Source organism: Poecilia reticulata, chromosome 17, assembly GCF_904066995.2.
Source record: "Poecilia reticulata chromosome 17, P_reticulata-male-v2, whole genome shotgun sequence".
In the NCBI taxonomy this organism is placed as follows: Eukaryota; Metazoa; Chordata; class Actinopteri; order Cyprinodontiformes; family Poeciliidae; genus Poecilia; species Poecilia reticulata.
This window is the reverse complement of record NC_088846.1, coordinates 20899223-20919142: the sequence shown is the minus strand read 5'-3', so window position 1 is coordinate 20919142 and position 19920 is coordinate 20899223. Positions and strand designations below refer to the sequence as shown.

The following is a 19920-nucleotide window of genomic DNA, read 5'->3' as shown; positions in this document are numbered from 1 at the left end:
CTGTTTCATCCGTTAACGTGGTAACCTGTTTTTCCAAGCCGCCTTTAAACACAACATGAGCGCTACAACATGAGCGCTGGGTATACACCTGTGTGGCAGTGAAGGAGACCTGCTGCTGTTGTGCAGAGCTACACAGGTGTGTTAGAATCATGGCAGCAAACCAGCAAAACGCAAAGAACTTTTCACAGTTTTTCCACCAAACTAACCGACTGAGTTCAGTAAAGCTGTTGGACGCAGGTAAAGTTAGCTAAAAGATGTCTAGCTAATATCAATACATCACCTTAAGCTTAACAAGTAGCCTGTAGGCCACTGATGTTGTCTATGTTCAGCTACGTACATTCATTTTGCCCACAAAAAAGTTGACATCCCCCCACCCCCACCGCGTCATTCAACCGGACAGCCATTTCTAATCCATAGGGGGGTCCAGAAAATGTTTGGAAATCACTGGGGGGGGGGCGCAGGAGGAAAAGTTTGGGAAACACTGAAATAAAGTATGAGACTGACAGTGGTCCGTCTCCGCCCTGTTTGCTGCAGTGAAGTCCTTCTTGGCGAGACAGCTAATCTATAAACTATTCTCCAAGAAATAAGAGAATCACGTCGAAAAAATAGGCTTCCGAGAGGTTAAAGAGGAAATGAAAGCTGCAGCTGAAGCGACAAAAGACATGGTGAATAGAGGCTTCCACATCACCGTCATCCAGCCATGTACGACGTGGGTAGACACGGTCAAGAGCATGATGTGGACCAAGTTGGGAAAAAATTATAAGGGTCACCCACGAAATGGAACATGGAAGGGATATAAGAAGAAACTGGATGAGTTTAGAAGAGAACAAGCACGACCATAGGAGCGGATGGACCAAACATATCCCGTTCTTCTCCCATGATGTTATTTGGAGTCGGGGACCGCACCTCCTAGAAAATCAAACGCTATAACCAGGTAAAGACACCAGAGGGCCATTCGCAACCGCACAGTTGCATTGGTTTCCCCTCAAAATCGCTCATAGTGGAAAGGGAGTCTTTAAATGGACGTGTGTTAGCTTGATTTACAAAGCTAAAATGTTTGGATTGTTCACAGTCGTTCTTTGTTTGAGTAGCTTAGGGATGACACTTATGCGATGGCGACTGGGACCTGCAGGCTGTCCACCTCTGCAGAAGTGAAAGTTAGAGTTGCTGAAACACTCCACCACCAGTGCTTTGTTATGAATGCTTACTCATTGTCTGAGGGCAGTGAGAATGAAGGAGAGGTCTGGAAGGATACCAGAGGAGGATGCCACTGATGACCAGCAACTGTGTTAGGACTGAACCGTGTGGGCTTTGGGAGACTGCCTGTGGTCTGAATATGAGGTTTGGTAATGGCCAAGGGGAATTCGCATAAACCTTGGACTTAAAAGAAATTTAAGGACCTAGAAGAGCTGGAGTCTTCATGAGTGAGGGACGTAGGTGCTGAGAGCCGAGCTTGCAAAAACCCCAGGACAAATGACCGATAAAAACAAGTTTGTTTTAATGGCACCGTGAAGGATCCTCCACTGAAGGTCACCAGTCCTTTTTTTATTGGAGGCTTGTATTAAGTCCTCCACTGAGGTTTTTGTCCTCAGAGTTTATCAATCCATCCACTGATGGGCCTTTTGTAGAGAGTTCTCTTGTTCAGGATTTTTGTAAAATTTTTGTAAAGTACTTTTGAACCCGCTTTGCATAAGTTCATCCCTGAGTCTGTACAAACTTATTTTTGATTGTGTTTTTAAATATTTTTTCACTTGCAATTTGAGGACTAAGTGCTGATTTATTATGCCTACTTATTTTTCACTCAAGGTTTTTGTTACACCTATTTTTGCTTTTGATTCTGTTTAAAGTTTTCATTCTGTTGTGTTCATTTCATTACCAAAGAAATACATAATTAAATAAATTGAGGAACTATGGTGGAGGACTTGGACAGGAGCTTTGAGCTTTCAGGTGTGACAACGTTGTACTGTGGATTCACTTTGAATGAGGAACTCTGTAGAGTTATTTTGGAAATATGTGCAAAACTATTTGCTAATTGACACGAGGAAATTAAACTTGACAGGTGTGTCATTTGTTTCTTAGACTTGTTTCTTACCGGTTCTCCGGGCGGAGGATGTATAACTGTACTGTTTAAAAGCTTCCTTGTACTTTCTAGTTTTACTATCAGTCTTAATGAGAATCTTTAAAATGCTATTATGGTCTTTTGAATAAACACAATGACAAAATGCATTTTGTTGTTCATGGTTGCTCTTGATTGACTCAGTGCCTTATCTTAAATAGGATTATTTATGTTCATAACAATGTTCACAAAAGGGAATTTGTCATGTCCTCAGCCTTTCAGCATACACAGTTTTCATTTTTATACAAATAAACCAATTCTCACACTCAGTCCCATAGACGTATTTTCTTGTGAGACTTTGATCTTTTATAACAAGGATCTTTTGTTCTGTATTGTTTTGTTACTCTAAAGACTTGGATATTAAGAAAACTTGATACGTATTCCAAGATTGCAGGACAGCATTTGCAGACTTGCTTTTTCAGTAGCAGTTTACACATATTTAGTGTCTGACTTTAAAACAATTACACATAATCTTCTCACATCCTGTCAGAGGAAGATCACTGTTTTAGACTTTAGGGACAAATTAACACTTTTATTCAGCAAAGTAACCATCTGTGGACACTAAATGGTTGTCAAATGATTTTGTTTTGGTAATATATATGGATGTGTGTGTGTTTATGTATACATTACATTTTTACATTTAATTGAATTCTATTCCATGTTGATAACTCTGGTGTTCAACAAGTTTCTGTACAAACAAAGTGCAATAATATATTATAACTGCTGTTTTTGACATTGTGACAAACAGCAGTCTTTCGAGTCCATCGTATGAAAGTGGAAAGAGTTTGGGGCAACTGCAAACCTACCACATGGTAATTTACCAAAACTGGCAGGGGGGAAATAAGAACAGCATAGAATAAGAAGAAAATGTACTCTGTTACTTGCATCTTTGCAAGGCAGAGTATATAGTCCTGCAAAATGCTAACTAACATTTTCTTAAATTATTTAAATGTAGAATTCAAATAATTATTTATACTCCGTTGGTTTGCCAGGAAGAATATATGAAGCAAAAAAAGTTAATGTTTCTCATTAGCTTCAGACTCCACCAACTGTTGGGCTTGCTCCACTTTCTCTACAAACAAAACCACAGCTCCACTCATTCGAGCTGCTGACTTAATTGACCCATGTCCGATCGCCTCACCTACAGCCAAACTTCCTCCACGTTGCACGGAGAACCAGCACCCACCTGGATGCCGTTCTTCCTTGTCGGCATGGAGAAAGCACCAGCCATCTGACGCCAGCCAGGCACGTCTGACGGGAAAAAACCCGAACCCAACAAAAAACCCTTAAAACATGACAAGCCAACACAAAATCACAACTAAACAAGTAACATAAACACCTAGTGAAAAACTAAGAAAAAAAGCCAAATATAAAAAATATTCAAACACTCTCTCACTCGCTCTTCTTCTGCTCTTCCACTCACCCTCCTCTCACACGAAGAAGACCAAGGAAAACACCAGGCAAGTCTGAGATACTGTTGTGGAAAAGTTTAGAGCCAGATTTGGATACAAAAAGATTTCCCAATCAGCAGTATTCATGTGTGTGCATTTGTTCTTTTAAGAAACTTATTTTTGTTTGTGTTTTAGGTATTTTTCACTTGCAGTTTGAAGATTAAGTGATGATTTATTTTGCCTACTTATGTTTTCCTCAAGGTTTTTGTTACACTCATTTTTGCTTTTGATTCTGTTTAAAGTTTTCCTTTCTGTTGTGTTTATTTCATTACCAAAGAAATAAATAATTAAATAAATTCAGGAAGTGGGGTGGAGGACTTGGACAGGAGCTTTGAGCTTTGAGGTGTGAGAACGTTGTACTGTGGATTCACTTTGAATGAGGAACTCTGTAGAGTTATTTTGGAAATATGTGCAAAACTATTTGCTAACTGAAATGAGGAAATTAAACTTGACAGATGTGTCATTTGTTTCTTAGACTTGTTTCTGTGAAACTTGTTTCTTAGACTTGTTTCTTACCTATTCTCCGGGCGGAGGATTTATAACTACTGTTTAAAAGCTTCCTTGTACTTTTTGGTTTCACTGTCAGCCATAGTGAGAATCTTTAAAATGCTATTATGGTCTTTTGATTAAACACAATGACAAAATGCATTTTGTTGTTCATGGTTCTTGATTGACTCAGTGCATCATCTTATATAAAGGATTATTTAGCTTAATAACAATGTTCACAAAAGGGAATTTGTCATGTCCTCAGCCTTTCAGCATACACAGTTTTCATTTTTATACAAATAAACCAATTCTCACACTCAGTCCCATAGATGTAATTTCTTGTGAGACTTTGATCTTTTATAACAAGGATCTTTGGTTCTCTATTGTTTTGTTACTCTATAAAGACTGGGATATTAAGAAAACTTAATACTTATTCCAAGATTGCAGGACAGCATTTGCAGACTCGTTTTTTCAGTAGCAGTTTTACACATATCCAGTGTTTGGCTTTAAAACAATTACACAGACTCTTCTGTCAGAGGAAGACCACTGTTTAGACTTCAGGGTGCCCTGTTGTAAACGAGACAAATTCATACATTTATTCAGGGAAGTAACCACCTTTGGAAACTAAATGGTTGTCAAATGATTTTATTTTGGTAATATGGATGTATGTGTGTTAATAAATTCAATTTTTACTTTTGATTGAATTCTATTCCATTTTGAGAACAAGTTTCAGTGCGATAAGACAATAAAGTGCAATCATATATTATTGAAATGTATTATCAAAAAAAAGTTGATGTTTCTGATTAGCTTCAGTTTGCTGTTTTACTTCGACAAATCTATAATCCACCATAGAAGTGATGCAGAGAATTCTTGTTAAATCCCATAATTTCACATCAACCATTACCTAATTTAAATTAAGGCATATTTTTTTCAGATGAAGTTTAACTATAGCAGTAGAGAAGACGGCTGTGAAGAAAATAACTTTCAATTTTGACATTTCCTTTACAAAAGAGGTAATTAACATAAATGAATACCAAATGATTGAAATGCTCCTGATTGTTCGCTGGTCCAACAGTGACACCTTGTGTTCATTTGTGGTTTTACTTCGAAGAGCGGTATATTTCTTCTTCGTGTTTATTTGTGGCATGGTGCACTTCCTGTTTTTACCAAGCACATTGAGAAGCAAGAGACACTGGAAATACCAGAAGAAAATCTTGAAAATAGCGCATTTGGAAAGAAGAATAAGGTATAAATTTGAACAGTTGTGCTTTGTAATAAGAATGGTAATTTATTTATATAAAAAGATACTTAATTTCGTTGCTTTATTTGTTTAAAAAGGACAACTACATATGCTGCATATGCATGGTTAAAGTATTCTTTTTGTGAACATTTACCCGTTTAATTTCAATTAAAATAAACTTGTGATACATTGTTCAATTTTATATATTATTTTAAAAGGCTTTCAATGAACATTTTATTTCACCGTGATTAAGCTTTTTCAACTTATTTTAATTGGGTTAAACATGTTCAATCCCAAGCAAAGATGAGATTAAACAGCAACCGTTTGGAGCAACTGCAAAGAAAGCTTTATTAAGGAAAGATTGTTGGTTTAATGTTGTCAAAAAGGCAGACATTTTAATTAATTATGAAGTAGCATTGCTAATAAAAAATATTGCCATTAAAAATGCTTGTTTTTACTCAGTTTGTTATTTTTGCTTTCAGTTAAATCAGATCATTAGTCAGGTCTTTAAATCAGGTTTTTTTATTAACTCCATCTCAGTCTTTAACTGGGTTATGAAAGAAACTCGTCAAGGAGGGATCACATTATTCAAAAACAGCTGGAGAGAGATTGCCAGTTTCAAGGATACAACCTTTATTATACCACACAAACCAGTCAGAAATTAACATTGAAAAGATAATATCAAACCTGAATACAAATTCCTTTTAGATCTTGTTTCTATCCACCAAGATGCAAACAACCTCCCTTGTTTTTCCAAGATTACTGTCATTAATTCAAGGAAAACATTGAACAGCTTTATCACTTGATTAGTACCACATTTTGAAAGACCGAAAAAAAAAATGCAGAAAGAAGAGGTTCACATGTGACTTTACTAGGTAAGATACACAACTCTTGGCTTCTTTCGTAGAGCCTTTAAAATCCTTTTATCAATGTTAATTATTTATTAAATGTGTAAATTATGGTCCACAAAGAATAATATCCGTAACTATTTTTTTGTTTATCCTAAATGTACTAAATGATTTCTTAAATTCAGTAAAAGCAAGTTTTAAAAATCTCATAATGAAACAATAATAGAAATGAAAATATATGTCCATTATAGTACCAGACTGAAATATAATCAGTGATTTAATGTTATTATACCATCATCATAAACAAAACACCCAAAACATTCTGTAAACTGGTCAAAAAATAAATCAGAATATTTGAAGCAGATGTTTAGATAAAAAAGAAAATAAATGGATATGCAATCTATTGTAAGGATACTGAAACTTTAGGATATTAGACATGCAAAATCCGCTGCCACCCATCTAGTTAATTTGACACCCCAAAAATAAGTAATAAACTTACCAATAGCCCCACATGACTAAAAACTTTACTAAAATGGAATAAAACACAAAAATGTTACACATGTTGCATAGCAATAACATATTGTATGTAGTCTCTAACATAACTTTTTCCCCCAGTAATTGTATATTTTTTATTAGAAAATATATAGAATCAAGCAAGAAATAAAAATTTTCACCATTTTCAAGATAATAATCAGTAATGGCTACTTGAATTTACCTACATTTTGTATCTGTTGTTTTAGTCAAGATTTACAACAAAGAATCTATTCATTCCTGTATTTTGAATGTGATTCTGTTTTGAACACCCCAAAACCAGAGTTTCAGCACATAAAACAAAACTATTAAAACACTTCAAGAAAGAATTACTTTATCTAAGCATCATGGCTTTTCTTTTTATTGTTGCCATTTTCACAATCAGATTTTGTTAAATTTCAATAGTTGCTAAAATTCAGTTGTATAAAGTCATAACAAAATAAAACAATAAAAGTGAGTAAAATCAAATACATTTTTACTTTTTACTCTATGGGAACAAATCTGTAGTAGGCAAAAAGGAAATTTCACAATTAACTTCAGAAAATGTCCAAAAGTAAATTATTTAGCTCGAGTAATATTACAGCCAAATTGTTTCGCTTGACTTAATCTAACATCCTAAGAAAGAAACTAAGAGAAACTTGATGAAAATCCAAAATATTTAAAAAACTATACTATTGTTTAAATCGAATAAAAGGGACATCTGCAACAGATTTGAATTAAAAATAACCCAAATTTGTGTGTAGAATTTGTTTGACAGTATAATATTGTCAATAATCGAAGTCTCTCTTTGATGACCAGGCAGATGGAAGTTATGTGTAGTTTCGATTCTTCTCGTTAACCAGCATCATCCAGAGTTTTCACTGTGCAGAAAAAAAATACACACTTAGGTCAGTAATGTGGCATATGAAATAAATTCCTATATAAACATTTAATTGTTCACCCAAATACATAATAACAACAATCATGTAATATTCTATCATGAAATGGTAGGTAACCAGATAAATAACACTAGTGAAATCACACTGTGCCACTTTGCTGAGGAGCTCTTTATTTCACATGGATATATTGGCTTACAATGCATATAATTGTTAATTAGTCTGAAAGGTATATTTCATAAAACTCAAAAGAAGCCTCTAGTTGTGTTTATTTGACATCCACTTTCACTTTAAGATGGAAATTTTAAGACTGTGGCCATCTCTCCCAGAATGAAGGTCTCGAGTTAAGAAAGATTAAATCCATTTTTTTTATGGTTATGCTCTTCCTTGTAGCTTTTGAAACAACACAACATTTACACATTTCCTCTGGTATGTTGTGTGCCTTCACATACTCTATGAAGCATTGTGGTTGATTCCAGGGCCAAAATTTAATGAGTTTCCTATAAGTTTATTTCAAATGGAGTTTCAGAAAATATCAGTGCAACATTGTAAAAGACTAAAGAGATTAACAGTAAATGTTTTACAATAAAGTTTGTTTCTTTTCCTCCCTCCAAACAAGAAAAAAAACAAATGAATTAATCAAAAATTTGATTAATTCAGAATTATAAATGTCTCTTACTCTAAATTTCTAGTTTACTCTTTTTTTGTGACCAAATGATTGAAAGAACATTAAAAAATATTTAAATATTCTTACCTCTTCATGACAGGACGCTGGACACCTGTTTCCTATGTGGATCATTTCTATCCTTGTAGCCCTGGGTCTTGATCCATTGTATGATTGTTGTTTGATGGTCATTTGTCATGACACCCTTGTCTTGAAGCACGCTGTACCATTTCTGCACCATCTGGGTGCTGTTTTCTTGAAAACTCTTCTCAAACATGGCAACCCGGGTTTTGCTCTTCTTGTTTTGAACATTCTTGGTGTCAGTCAGCTGGCATCTGAGCATTGCACTGAACGTCATCAGTTTAAAGGTTCCAACAACATCATCTTTGCTTATCATGGTAGCTAAGCATGATTTTAAAGCTTTTGGCTCTGGTGAAGATATATCATCAACTACATCTTTAAGGTTGCGATCAGTTGTCAGCTTCAGGCCTTCTTGTTTCTCCACACCAGAGGTTTTGCTGGTATCTGAGCCAGACAGATATTTTCTCGCTTGCAACATTGCCACAGCCAATTTGCTCTTCTGGTTCAGTTTGGTAGCTTCCACTATGGTACTGTTTGAAGGCTGCTGATTTGCATTGACGGTTTTTTCTACTGCTTGAATTGCTGGTTTTTTCAAGTATCCTTTGTATTGTTCAATCTTTCCAGTTATTTTCTGCAGCAGGGTTTTGTTTTCCTTTATAATTCTTTCTGGTCTACCGGCCTCTGCCATGTACCAGTCTCCTCCTCTGATTGTTTCGGTCAACTCTTTGCGCTTCATAAAAGGTTCCCATTGCCCTGGTTGTTTGAGGAGCATGTTGGCCTCCACAGATCTGAGGCGGTTTGCCTCAGAAGCAATCTCTGAATCACTGGCTTTTGGTTTCATGCCTCTTGCCATAGCATGGAACAGCGAACTCTTTTGTTTGCTGTCTATGCTCACTGCCTTATTGTCAATGAACACATCATAATGACCATCAGGGTTTTGGGTGCTCTTTGGTCTGTAGATCAAAGTCACTGTTTCACTGGCAGATTTGGTGCTTGGACTAACTTCCTGCATTTTGGTGAGTTTTCCTTGTTTGTTTTCTGAAAGAATAACCACTCTGGTACCAGTGGCTTCAGACAGGACTCTGATATCTAGAATAGTACCAGCAGCTTTGTTGTCCTTGATTTTTTCAGCATGTGATTTTGCGAGTCGACCAGCATTAGCTGAAAGTTTGGCATTTGGATTTACTGGCATATTTACTATGTAGTTGTTGAGTTGTCCAGCTTTAAGCTTTTCCTCTGTCCTCTCACTCTTTAAGCCAGATTTGACATGTCGTCTGATGGCTTCATGTGCTTCGTTCTGTGCACGAGAAACAAGGTGACTGAAAAACTTCTGGTTAAACACCTCTACTAAGGCATCAGCTAGTAAAGTGCTGAGGGTTTCGGCCAAGTCTTGCTTGAATAGTTTCAGCATGTCTGTTTCTGAGAAAGTTAGCTCATTTCGCTTCACTTTCAAAGGTTTTTCTTTGATAAAAGTATTTAGTTCTTTCTCAAAGTTTGAGAAAAACTTGCTGGAGAGGGTGAGTACTTCACCGATGGCATCTCCTGCAAGAATAACATGGTGGGTAACTTGAATACCTGTCAAAATGGCACGTGTTTTTCCTTTTGTGCCTTCTGTTGCGCTGTCAAGCACTTTGATGATTGATGAATTAAGCTTGTTCTGCCAACTAAGGTCTGCATATAATGGCTGCAGTGCAGAATCCCCCAACTGTTTGTAAATGGAAAGGAGATCTTTCTTTCTGTCTTTGTCTTCCAGGACCAGACGCAGTTGATCTTTATATAGAAGATCTAACAGTACAACATTATCCACTAAGGTAGCCAGGGGTTCTTTTTCCAGGTTGGTTTTCACATCTTTAACAATTCCCTTTGACACCTCATTTTTGATGCCTTTTAATATTTCGTCAAGTACTTTTTCTTCTGCTTTCTCAAGTCCATAGAACAATGTTTCCTCAGCAATCGTTTTTACTGTATGTTTTAAAGCATTTTTCATGTTTGTCTTTGTGACGGTGCTTAAACTCTGTTTTGCCTGTTTGGAGAGAAACTTTGGCAATGACTTCAGTTTTTTACCTATGGCTTTGAACGCAGCTTTGGCAGCCTTGAATCCCTTCGAAATTAGTTTTCCAACTCCAAATGATATGATAGAAACACCAATGGAAATGGCTTTTCCGATAGCCCATTCTTTCCAGCTGAACTCTCCTGTCACCATGGCTGTAATACCTTCTATGCAGTCAGATATTCCTTCTGTAATGAGACCCATTCCGATTTGAGCCAAGGTACCGACTGTAAATACAGTGAGCAGTGCTCCAGCAACAATCTGCAAAACTCCAAGCAAGAAAATCACCAGACCCTCCCAGCAGAAACGAGGCTTCTCCTCAACAGAAAATACATATTTTAGACCGCGTCTGTAGAGGTTATCAGCTTCTAACTGGAGAGCTTCATCGGCGTCTGACACCAAGGAGAAAACAGGGGATTTTTTGGCTATTGCATCTCTCCCCCTTTCTTTGATTTCATCAATCTTTTGGATGGCCTCAGTGATGTTTTTATCAAAGAACCTGTACATGCTGCACTTGGATGTTATCTGTTTTTCAAGGTTGGATGGTTCACCTTTGGCTGAGTCCACAGTGGCCATTTTAATGAACTGCAAACAGACAATGCATTCTTCACTCAGATACTTGAGGGACTCTTGCGCCTTTTGTAGATCTTCTTTGGCTTGAGTCAGATAGTCTCCCTTTGACAGTTTAATAGTGCAGTATGCGTGACTGTAAAAAGCGATGGCTGCCCAACTTTTATCTTGATTCATAGCTTTATCAAACAGCCTGGCACTATTTTCCCATTTTTTATCATCCAAAGAAATGTTTCCAAAATTAATGTAGTGATAAATGCTTGAACATGGAGAAGTTTGAGATGAAGACTGTTCTCTTGCTACAGACAAATCCTTCTTTAAACTTTGTTGAAGTTCACTTTTCTTCCGGTGCTCGATGTCTTCTGACTTAATTTGCAGCCAGATCCCCCAGAACTCATTCATGATGGCAACAATGACTTTTCTATCATCTCCATCTGTTTTCTTGTAAATATCGTGAAGAGTTTCACAGTACTCAGAAAACAGCTCCTCACGCAAATTCATCTCAGAAACGTCATTCATCATGGAACTTATTTTTTCTGCTGCAAGTCTGTCCCTCGTGCTCTTGGCTTCCTCAAGAGACGTTGCTGACCTGAAGTCATGCTGCAGGTGTTCAGTACATGCGATGATCTGAGCAGATCCAGGTTTCCCTTTGCGTGCTGTTCGACCAAAAGCCTGGAGTTCTACTCTGGTGTTTTCAGAGAGGAAGGAGAGGATAACAAATAATCCTCCATTATTGTTCACCTTTTTGGACACTTTAATGTCCGTGCCACGACCAGCAAGATTTGTGGCAACAATAACATCCCCAGGCTCCAGCTCCTTGTCTATTTTGCTCAAACTTTCTTTATCACTGCGACTGTAGAGGATGATTTCACCTTTAATGCTGCTTTTCAGTTCTTCATAGATCTCTTTGGCTTTGTTGATAGTTTCACAAATCACCAGGGCAGCTCTTCCCTCTCTGTATGAATTTGAGGAAATCTGAGACATTACAACTCCTTTTATTTCTGACTTCCACTCTTTAGAAGTTTTTTTCAGAGTTCCTTTAACCTCATATAGTTTCTTCCTGTTGAATGTTGGCATTCTGCATGCAGACAGGCTTGGATATAAATCCTGCAAAAACAGAATGTCCTTTTCAGTACCAAGTGTTCCTGTGGTCCCATATATTTTGCCATGGTACTTTTGGAAGAAGGCAATGTTAGAAATGTAGTTTGTCACTGCTGAAATTGTGCTCAGTTTGACTTGATGCTTAATCTCCACAAACTGTTGCAGACCATCACCCCATTTCTTATTCATTTCAATGATACCAGTGGATCTGAAGTCTACTGGACAGATATTCTCATTTTCAACGACATAGTCCCGTCCTTCCTTCAACTGCTTTGCCAGAAAGGCATTCTCCACCCACAAAGACATTTTGGTCTCAATGAGATTCCTCAAGAATCCAGGAATGCTGATTTTGTCTGTATTGTCTGTGCAGGGAGTGTACTGAATCTTGTCTGAGATTAACTCTGCAATGGGCTTGATGAGGACTTCTTCTGAGTCGTAGAGAGGACAACACAATCCTTCACCCAAGACAAGAAACTTTAGGTCTGGTATTTGATTTGTGTTGTAAGGACTGAGTTTTCTTGGACAAAGCAGTCCTTCATCATTTAATGTATAAACTGTAAAACCGTAGGGGACATACTCCTCCATTTCTTCAAAAAAATGTATCACTGCATCTTGACTCACAATTTTCAGCTTTTTAAGGATATCTTCGTTCTTGTCTCCCTTATGGATGTCCTCTGTAAATCCCTGTGGTACAGTGTTGGTTTCTTCTGCAATATGTAAAATGTCCAGCGGATCATTAATTTCACTTTCTTCTGTGTTTATTGAGTCAAAGATGGCCCGGAAGAATGAAGCAGGTGGACCTTGGACAAATGTCTGGTGTTCTGATGTCAGGAAGCCATACTGTTGGACGTGTCCCCAGATCATTGCTAGAATAGTATTCAGGTGCTCCATTGAGACCAGGGGGCTGGACAGATAGGTGAGCTGCACTCCTTGATCCAACAGCAGAGAATCCACTTCATCAATGATGATGCACTCATAGCTGCGATCAGGCCTCACATCTTTCATCTCAAATATCTGACGAAGATGATCTGCAGCGAAGGTTTCAATAGTTCCATAGATAATGTCTTTTTTGTAGCATTCCTTTCTACTGCTGTCATCAATTTTATTTGTGTTTGTGTCAACAGTAATGCCAAAGTACTTGTAGAAGTTTTCCCATTCTGCCGCATCTCTTTGACACAAAACCGAAGAACTGGACACCACATCTACTTTTTCACCCCTAAACACACGGAGTGCCGCAAACATTGCTATGACACAAGACTTTCCTTCCCCAGTTCCCATTTCCAGGAGTTTCCCAGTGTTGGACAAGGCCAAGAGGCACCAGCTTATCATCTGAGTGGCTCTGGGAAAATACTTCTTGTCAACATTAACAGCATTGCATAACACTGCCAAGACCTCCTGAAGATCAGCTATTTCTGTGCTGTGGCTGAGTTGTTTAGCCTTTTTTATGTCAATATGTTTTTTGATTTCTTCTTTTTCGATGAGTTCCATCACATGAGCAACTATCTTCTGTGATTTGTTCAGTGTTTCTTCATCAATGTCTTCCATCTGTCTTATCTCATCAATAAGGGAGCCAATGTTTTTTATTTCTTCATTTCCAAGGCTTTTCCCTAAATGCTGGATCAGATCTTCTGTTTTACATGACTCTAGTAAACTAATGGCAGCTTGTTTTTTCTCATCTGCCCACTTGGATGACACCCTATATGTTTCCATCAAATGTAAAATTTTCATGATTGAAATACATCCCTGACCATGATGGTGATTGATTAAAGCTCCAAGAAGGTTTAAGAGTTCCTGTGGTGACCAAAGATGTTTGTCTCCAAGATTTGAAACCATTTGAAAGACTTCAGTGGTTTCTTTACTTGAGGCTCTAATTTGCTCTGAAGATGCCAAAATGTTCTCAAAGCACCATGTTTCAGCAGTGGATGTCATACTTTTTCCACCTTCATTTTCACTGGTAACCACTTTGAGGAGATTCTCAAGAAATGTCAGACAGAACATGTCTTTAGGGAGAATTTCTTTTCCGCTAATCTTCTTAAGGATTTTTACAATTTTTGCTTCAGTACTTGGACTTTCTTTTAAATTTGACTGTAGAGCTTGAAAAATGGCCTTGATGAACCTCTCTCTGTCTTCCATGTTTTCTGATTGTATTCTTCCCATAAGGTTTTGCAGGGCGTTTGCGGAACAAGCAAGGGATTCACTATCCTTGAGCCTTGGCAGATCAGGAGTTTGTGATGCCAGAAGACATTCTTCTTCAATGATAAAGCCTCGTATGAGATGAGGAATCTGGGTCTCAATGACCTCTTTCCAGTACATGAAGTAGTCAGACAAAAAGTCTTGAAGTGTACCATAGATGACATCAACTTCATAGATTGTCATAAAAGATGTGTCAGTTTGTTTCCTGATATTTGTTCTGACAGATATTCCAAGGTTCTTGTAGAAATCAGACCATTCCTTAACTTGAGTTTCAGTGTCATTGTCAGAGTTTAGCATAATGTCCATTTTGTTCCCCATATAAAACTGTGCTGCAGCAAACAGGGCAATGACACATGGATCTTCAGAAGAAATCAGTTGTGGTATGTTTGTCTTCCCGGTTAGCACCAGCACACACCACTGCACCATGTGCTTCACTGTGGGCCACCAACTCTTTGCATCAAAAACTGCTTTGCAGAGCTGAGACAGACAGTTCTGTAAGTTCTTTGTATCAAAAGTTTCAAAATTTATAGGTCCCTTGGGAGCATTTTCTGAAAACTGGAAAACACCAGTGATTACTGCTTTTATCTCATTAATCCTGGAGTCATCCAACTTCTGTGACATTTTTATGTTTGCTAGAGCTGCGTCTAGACTGCTTTCATCCCTCTTTTTGAGAATCTTATGGAAATCCTGATAGAAACTTTCTGAATTAGCATTGTCAAGAGCCTGAATAAGAGAGTGTCCAGCATCATCCGTCCAGCTTGGTGATATGTCATAAACCTCGACCAACTTTAGGACTTTTGCTACTGAAACATCTTCAGTGCATTTTAATGAGAGTGCTTTGAGCAGATTCACTGCCTCCATTGGTGTCCATTGGTCTATTTCTACAAGTTCAAGGATCATCTCAGTTGATGCGGAGTGGCTCTCTTTACCATTCAGATTGACAAGAGTCGACATTAGAAGTTTCAGACATTGAATTTCCATTTTTAAGATAAATATAGAGGCTTTGCCAACTGTACCATGCATTGATGAAATAAGGATGCTCAGGAACTCAACAGGAAAAAGCTGCTCAATAGTGAGCTCTTCCTTGGCCCATTTCTTTGCTATAATGACTGCATCAGCATCAGATTTGTCCTGGTCACCGATGTAGTGCATCAGAGTAAGATACAAGGCTTGGGTCAACTCAAGACTCTCAGAAATGTTACATGCTGATTGGCTAAAGGACCCAACTAAGGACTGCACATGATTAGAGAGATTTTCTCGAGAAACCTCTTCTGGTATTTCCACAGACAGCGCACACAGCTCTGTGATGTATACCTGAGCGTGCTGCAGGGTGCTGCTGGATGGAGGATCATTTATCCATTCATCAAACAGGAGTGTGTCTAGAGCTGAGAGGATCTTACCCAGCAGATCAGCTTTTGGAGCAGTGAGAGTGAGATCAGAAGCTTCTATGTTACATTTCAGGGAGAGGATTTCTAGAAGCTCATCTTTTCCCCCATAAGACGTATAATCAGCTTCAAATTCATCCAACTGCCCAATCAGAACATTATGCTTGGACTGCTGCTCTTGTCTGCTTCTCTGTTGATTCTCATACTGCTCTTTGGCTCGTTCCTTTGATTCTGATATTCTTTGACTCAACTCCTCTTTCTTTCTCTCCTCTTCTTTTCTTTTTTGTTCTTCTTGTCTTCTTCTCTCCTCTTCTAACCTTTTTCTCTCTTCCTCAGTCTTTTTTTGCTCCTCTCTCCTCCTCTCCTCCTCTTGTCTCTTTCTCTCCTCTTCTCTCCTTCTCTCTTCCTCTTTCCTTTTCCGTTCCTCCTCCCTCCTACGTTCCTCCTCTCTTCTCCTCTCCTCCTCCCTCCTTCTCTCTTCCTCCCTTCTTCTTTTTTCTTCTTCTTCCCTCCTGCGTTCTGCATCTCTGATTGGTCTATAAAAGCAATCTGGACACTGGTATAGATTATTATAGCCAACTTGTCTGTAGTATTCCCCTCCATTGAACACGTGCACATGCTGCCCATGGATGACATCTTGTCTTAAATTATCGAAGGACCGACATGCAGGCAAGACTCTGTTGCACTTGTAGCACCTGAGCCTGTCACCCATGTTCGCTTCTGATGGTACGTTTCCCATTTTTAAAAGTTTATTTTCAACTTACGCAACAGTCAGCTTGTGCAACAGGTGTCTACCTGAAAGATGATAAGAAAAAAAAAACATCTGTTACATTACGAAGTTACATTTATTTGCTGGTTTTGTCCAAAAACTATTTGATATACTTTTTTTGTGTTCTAATGAACTTTTCTTAAACTAATTCATTAAAACTAATATGGGTTTTTACATTTTTTTGAAATTTATATTAAATTCCTTTGAATCTGAAATGAAATACATAATTTTGTCATAGACAGCTTTGAGCTATAAAAAACTACAGTTGTGTCAGTTCATACAACACCTGGTTTGTTATTGCTGGTCAAATTGGGTTCAGTGTTTTATTTTTTCAATAGAAAAAATATGTTTTCTTTCCGTGGCAGGAAGGAATAGTGCAGTTTGTGAGTCAGTGCAGAAGGTTTCTTCACATAATGAAGCAATACCAAATAAAAGAATGAATAATAGCATAAATTATTATGAGCTTAACTGTTTACATACCGAAAAAAAAAATATTTTCCATTATTACACAAGCTTCACACACACTTGGGCAAAATTGTTAGTACGACTCTGGTTATAGAAAAACCCAGAATAGATCAAGATTGGTCAAACTTTCACAAAATCATTCAAAAGTGATTTATATCAATATTTTATTGTTTTCACTTTCTGGTTGAATTCAAACTTTGAGGAGCTATCGCACTTATGTTTGTTTGGGTGTAAAATGACAGAGGAATATCCATAGCATTATTCTACTACATCAGTAACAAAATGTTGTGAAACTTTGATGCAGAGATAATAGTTTCTTTAAAGAAATGCTTTCACTTTGCTGGCTAATATTTAATAGAAAAAAAAAAAAGACGAAACACAAACAGTGTAACTTCTTCTTATTGTGAGCATGTATGAACATTTTATAGGATGTTGAAGATGCCTTTCTTACAGAGACAAACTGACGAGGCAAAATAAGTCATAAATGATTAGTAAATCAGGAGGTTACTGATTAGTAACAGAAAATATAAATGTAATATGTTCAAGTAAATATAAAAATGAAATTTTTACAGTGTTCTGTCAGTCACATGATCTGTGGTTTGTTGCCCTTTTTTGCAGATTGTAAGTCTTTTAGCATATGGTACTGTACCACCTCTAGAAAAAAATCAATCTTGAAATGTATGCATGGCAATAGAAAACATATATTCTATACACACTGGGGAAAAGCTCTGTGTGAATAACTGGTTTAAAAATGACTTGCATAGCACTTGGCTAGACCTAGAATAGGTTAGAAAGATGCAAAGTAAATGATTTTACCTGCAGATGAATTGGCTCAGAGCCCAGTAAGGGGATCCTCTGTTGTGAAAGTGCAGCTTGACAAAAGCGATGACAGAAGCCACTTCACAGCACTGAGATGAGAAAAGAGGTAAATCAGCAAAGGCAAACTTTTGGGTGTGTATTTTCAAACTTTTCTTATTGCATTTCAGACAATCTCACAACTTTGTTGATCTGGCAATGACAGTTTGACAACAACTTGCAGTCATGCATTAAATTAAAATGATTGAATCATTTTGTAATACCTTCGTCTGAAGTCTTTGAGCACAAAGCAAGTTAAGCTGAACTTGAACTGGAACTGGAACTCGAACACTCCCTCTTGTGAGGTGCATAGATCAGTTCGACGTCTGTATTTAAAGGGGAGCCAGGTCCAGCCACGCCTGTCAAGGCAGGAAAATGACTCATGTAATATCTTAAAAGTGACATATGTTTGCTCAATGCAAATACTAACATCTCGGAATAACTTTTACTGGATAGTAATCCCTGTTCTGGGTTAAAATGTTAACTTTCTCGGGACAGCCCTACCCAATTTAGAAAATTGTTGAAAAGCATAAAGAAAAAGTGCTTAATCGTTTTTTAGATCCGGACATGGACAGGTTTTAAAATTATTCTGACCAATTTTTCACCTTCAATTTTTAAGTTGAAAAATCTTTACTGAATGCACTGGTTTTTACATTGATCTATATTTAAATTGCATTCTTTACATTATATTTTCTGCATGACACGTTGATTTTACCCACCAGTACTTTTAAATCAATGGGCGAAAAAACATATTGATAACTTTTATTTATTTATCAAAACTTTAGTCAACAACCTGCATAAATTAGATTATTAAATGGGGGCAAATGAAAGGGAATAAAAGCTACGTTTCACAACTTTTTGGACTGTAGACACATTTACATTCAGGTTGAATTGGACATAAGGTCACCAGATCTGGGTATAAAGATAAAAGAAGATGACAAGTTCCGAATCAAATAGGATACACAATTCCTTATTTGGAAAATGGGATTTAGAGATTTTGTTAATAGCTGATCTATGACAGTTTGGATGTCATAAAAGCTGTAAAATTGACCTAGATAATGTTCAGAGAATTCAAATGTAAATTTAGCTATGTGTTGTTCCATTATTTGTGGAATCAACAGATGAGACTGATGTACATTTTGTACTGAAATGTTAGGGATGGCATACGGAAAAAACAACAACAAAATGCTGTCGTTAGAGAGGAAATACAATTTATGGAGTTGCTTTTTACAAAGATGCTTTTGGCATCACTTTCAGTTCAGCATGACCTGGCCCCCTCTCTTCCTTGCCAAAAAGGTCAAAAGGTCTTCTGAGTACCACCAAAAGCAGGCAGAATAGCTCTAGATTACTTGTAGCATTGTTTGGGCAGTAATGTGTCAAATTACTGGTACAGTGTGATATTCTTTATTTAAAATGTGCTGTTTTTATGCTTGATAAAGTCCTGTTCCATTCATTTTAATAACTAGTTCTAAATTCAGTTCAACTGGATTAAAATGAAATTATGCATGTTTTTGGGCAACCATTCTTTGCTGTTGCCTGAAAACAGTTTTATGGTGGCAGAATTTCCACAACTGTGCTCATTCACATATTTTAATATTTGTTTCATTAAAAAGCAAAATTACTCTGAAATTTTGATTGAGAATAGTTCATTTACACTTTGTTTACAAATTCCATCCATTTTCTTTACACCCTTGTCCATTGGTGGGGTTGGGAGGGTTGCTGGTGCCTATCTCCAGCTAGTGTTCTGGGCAAGAGGTGGGTTCACCCTGGACAGGTCGCCAGTCTGTTGCAGGGCAACACAGAGACAGACAGGACACACAACCATGCACACACACACTCACACCTAGGGACAATTAACCTGACAGTCATGTTTTTGGACTGTGGGAGGAAACCTGAGTACCTGGAGAAAACCCATGCATGCACAGGGAGAACATGCAAACTCCATGCAGAAAGACTGGGAATTGAACCCAGAACCTTCTTGCTGCAAGGCAACAGCTCTACCAGCTGTGCCACTGTGCAGCCCCGTTTACAAATTTGGTTGTGTTTATTTTTAGTTAATTTCTAAATGATAAGCAAAAGATGAGCGAATTCACCCACAACACTCCCCATATGTGAGTCTTTGCACACCTTTCAAGATCAACTGAGTATAATTAAGATAAGCTTAGGTTGTGCTTTTGTCATGAGATGTATAAATTGAACAGGTTCTCATGAAATTTTGTGTATTTTTCAATAAGAATTTG

At 37.4% G+C, this 19920-nt stretch overlaps 1 protein-coding gene across 1 annotated transcript; it reads right to left on the bottom strand.

Moving 5' to 3' along the window:
* Positions 1 to 5902: 5902 nt before the first annotated feature.
* LOC103479811 (uncharacterized) lies at positions 5903 to 17999 on the bottom strand. The gene is made up of 4 exons (XM_081598298.1): positions 17905 to 17999; positions 17642 to 17733; positions 8302 to 16386; positions 5903 to 7532 (listed from the first exon to the last, which is right to left on the bottom strand). Exon 3 carries the CDS (start codon positions 16328 to 16330, stop codon positions 8306 to 8308), a length of 8025 nt encoding a protein of 2674 aa, XP_081454424.1. The 5' UTR covers positions 16331 to 16386; positions 17642 to 17733; positions 17905 to 17999; the 3' UTR covers positions 5903 to 7532; positions 8302 to 8305.
* Between the last annotated feature and the right edge of the window lie 1921 nt (positions 18000 to 19920).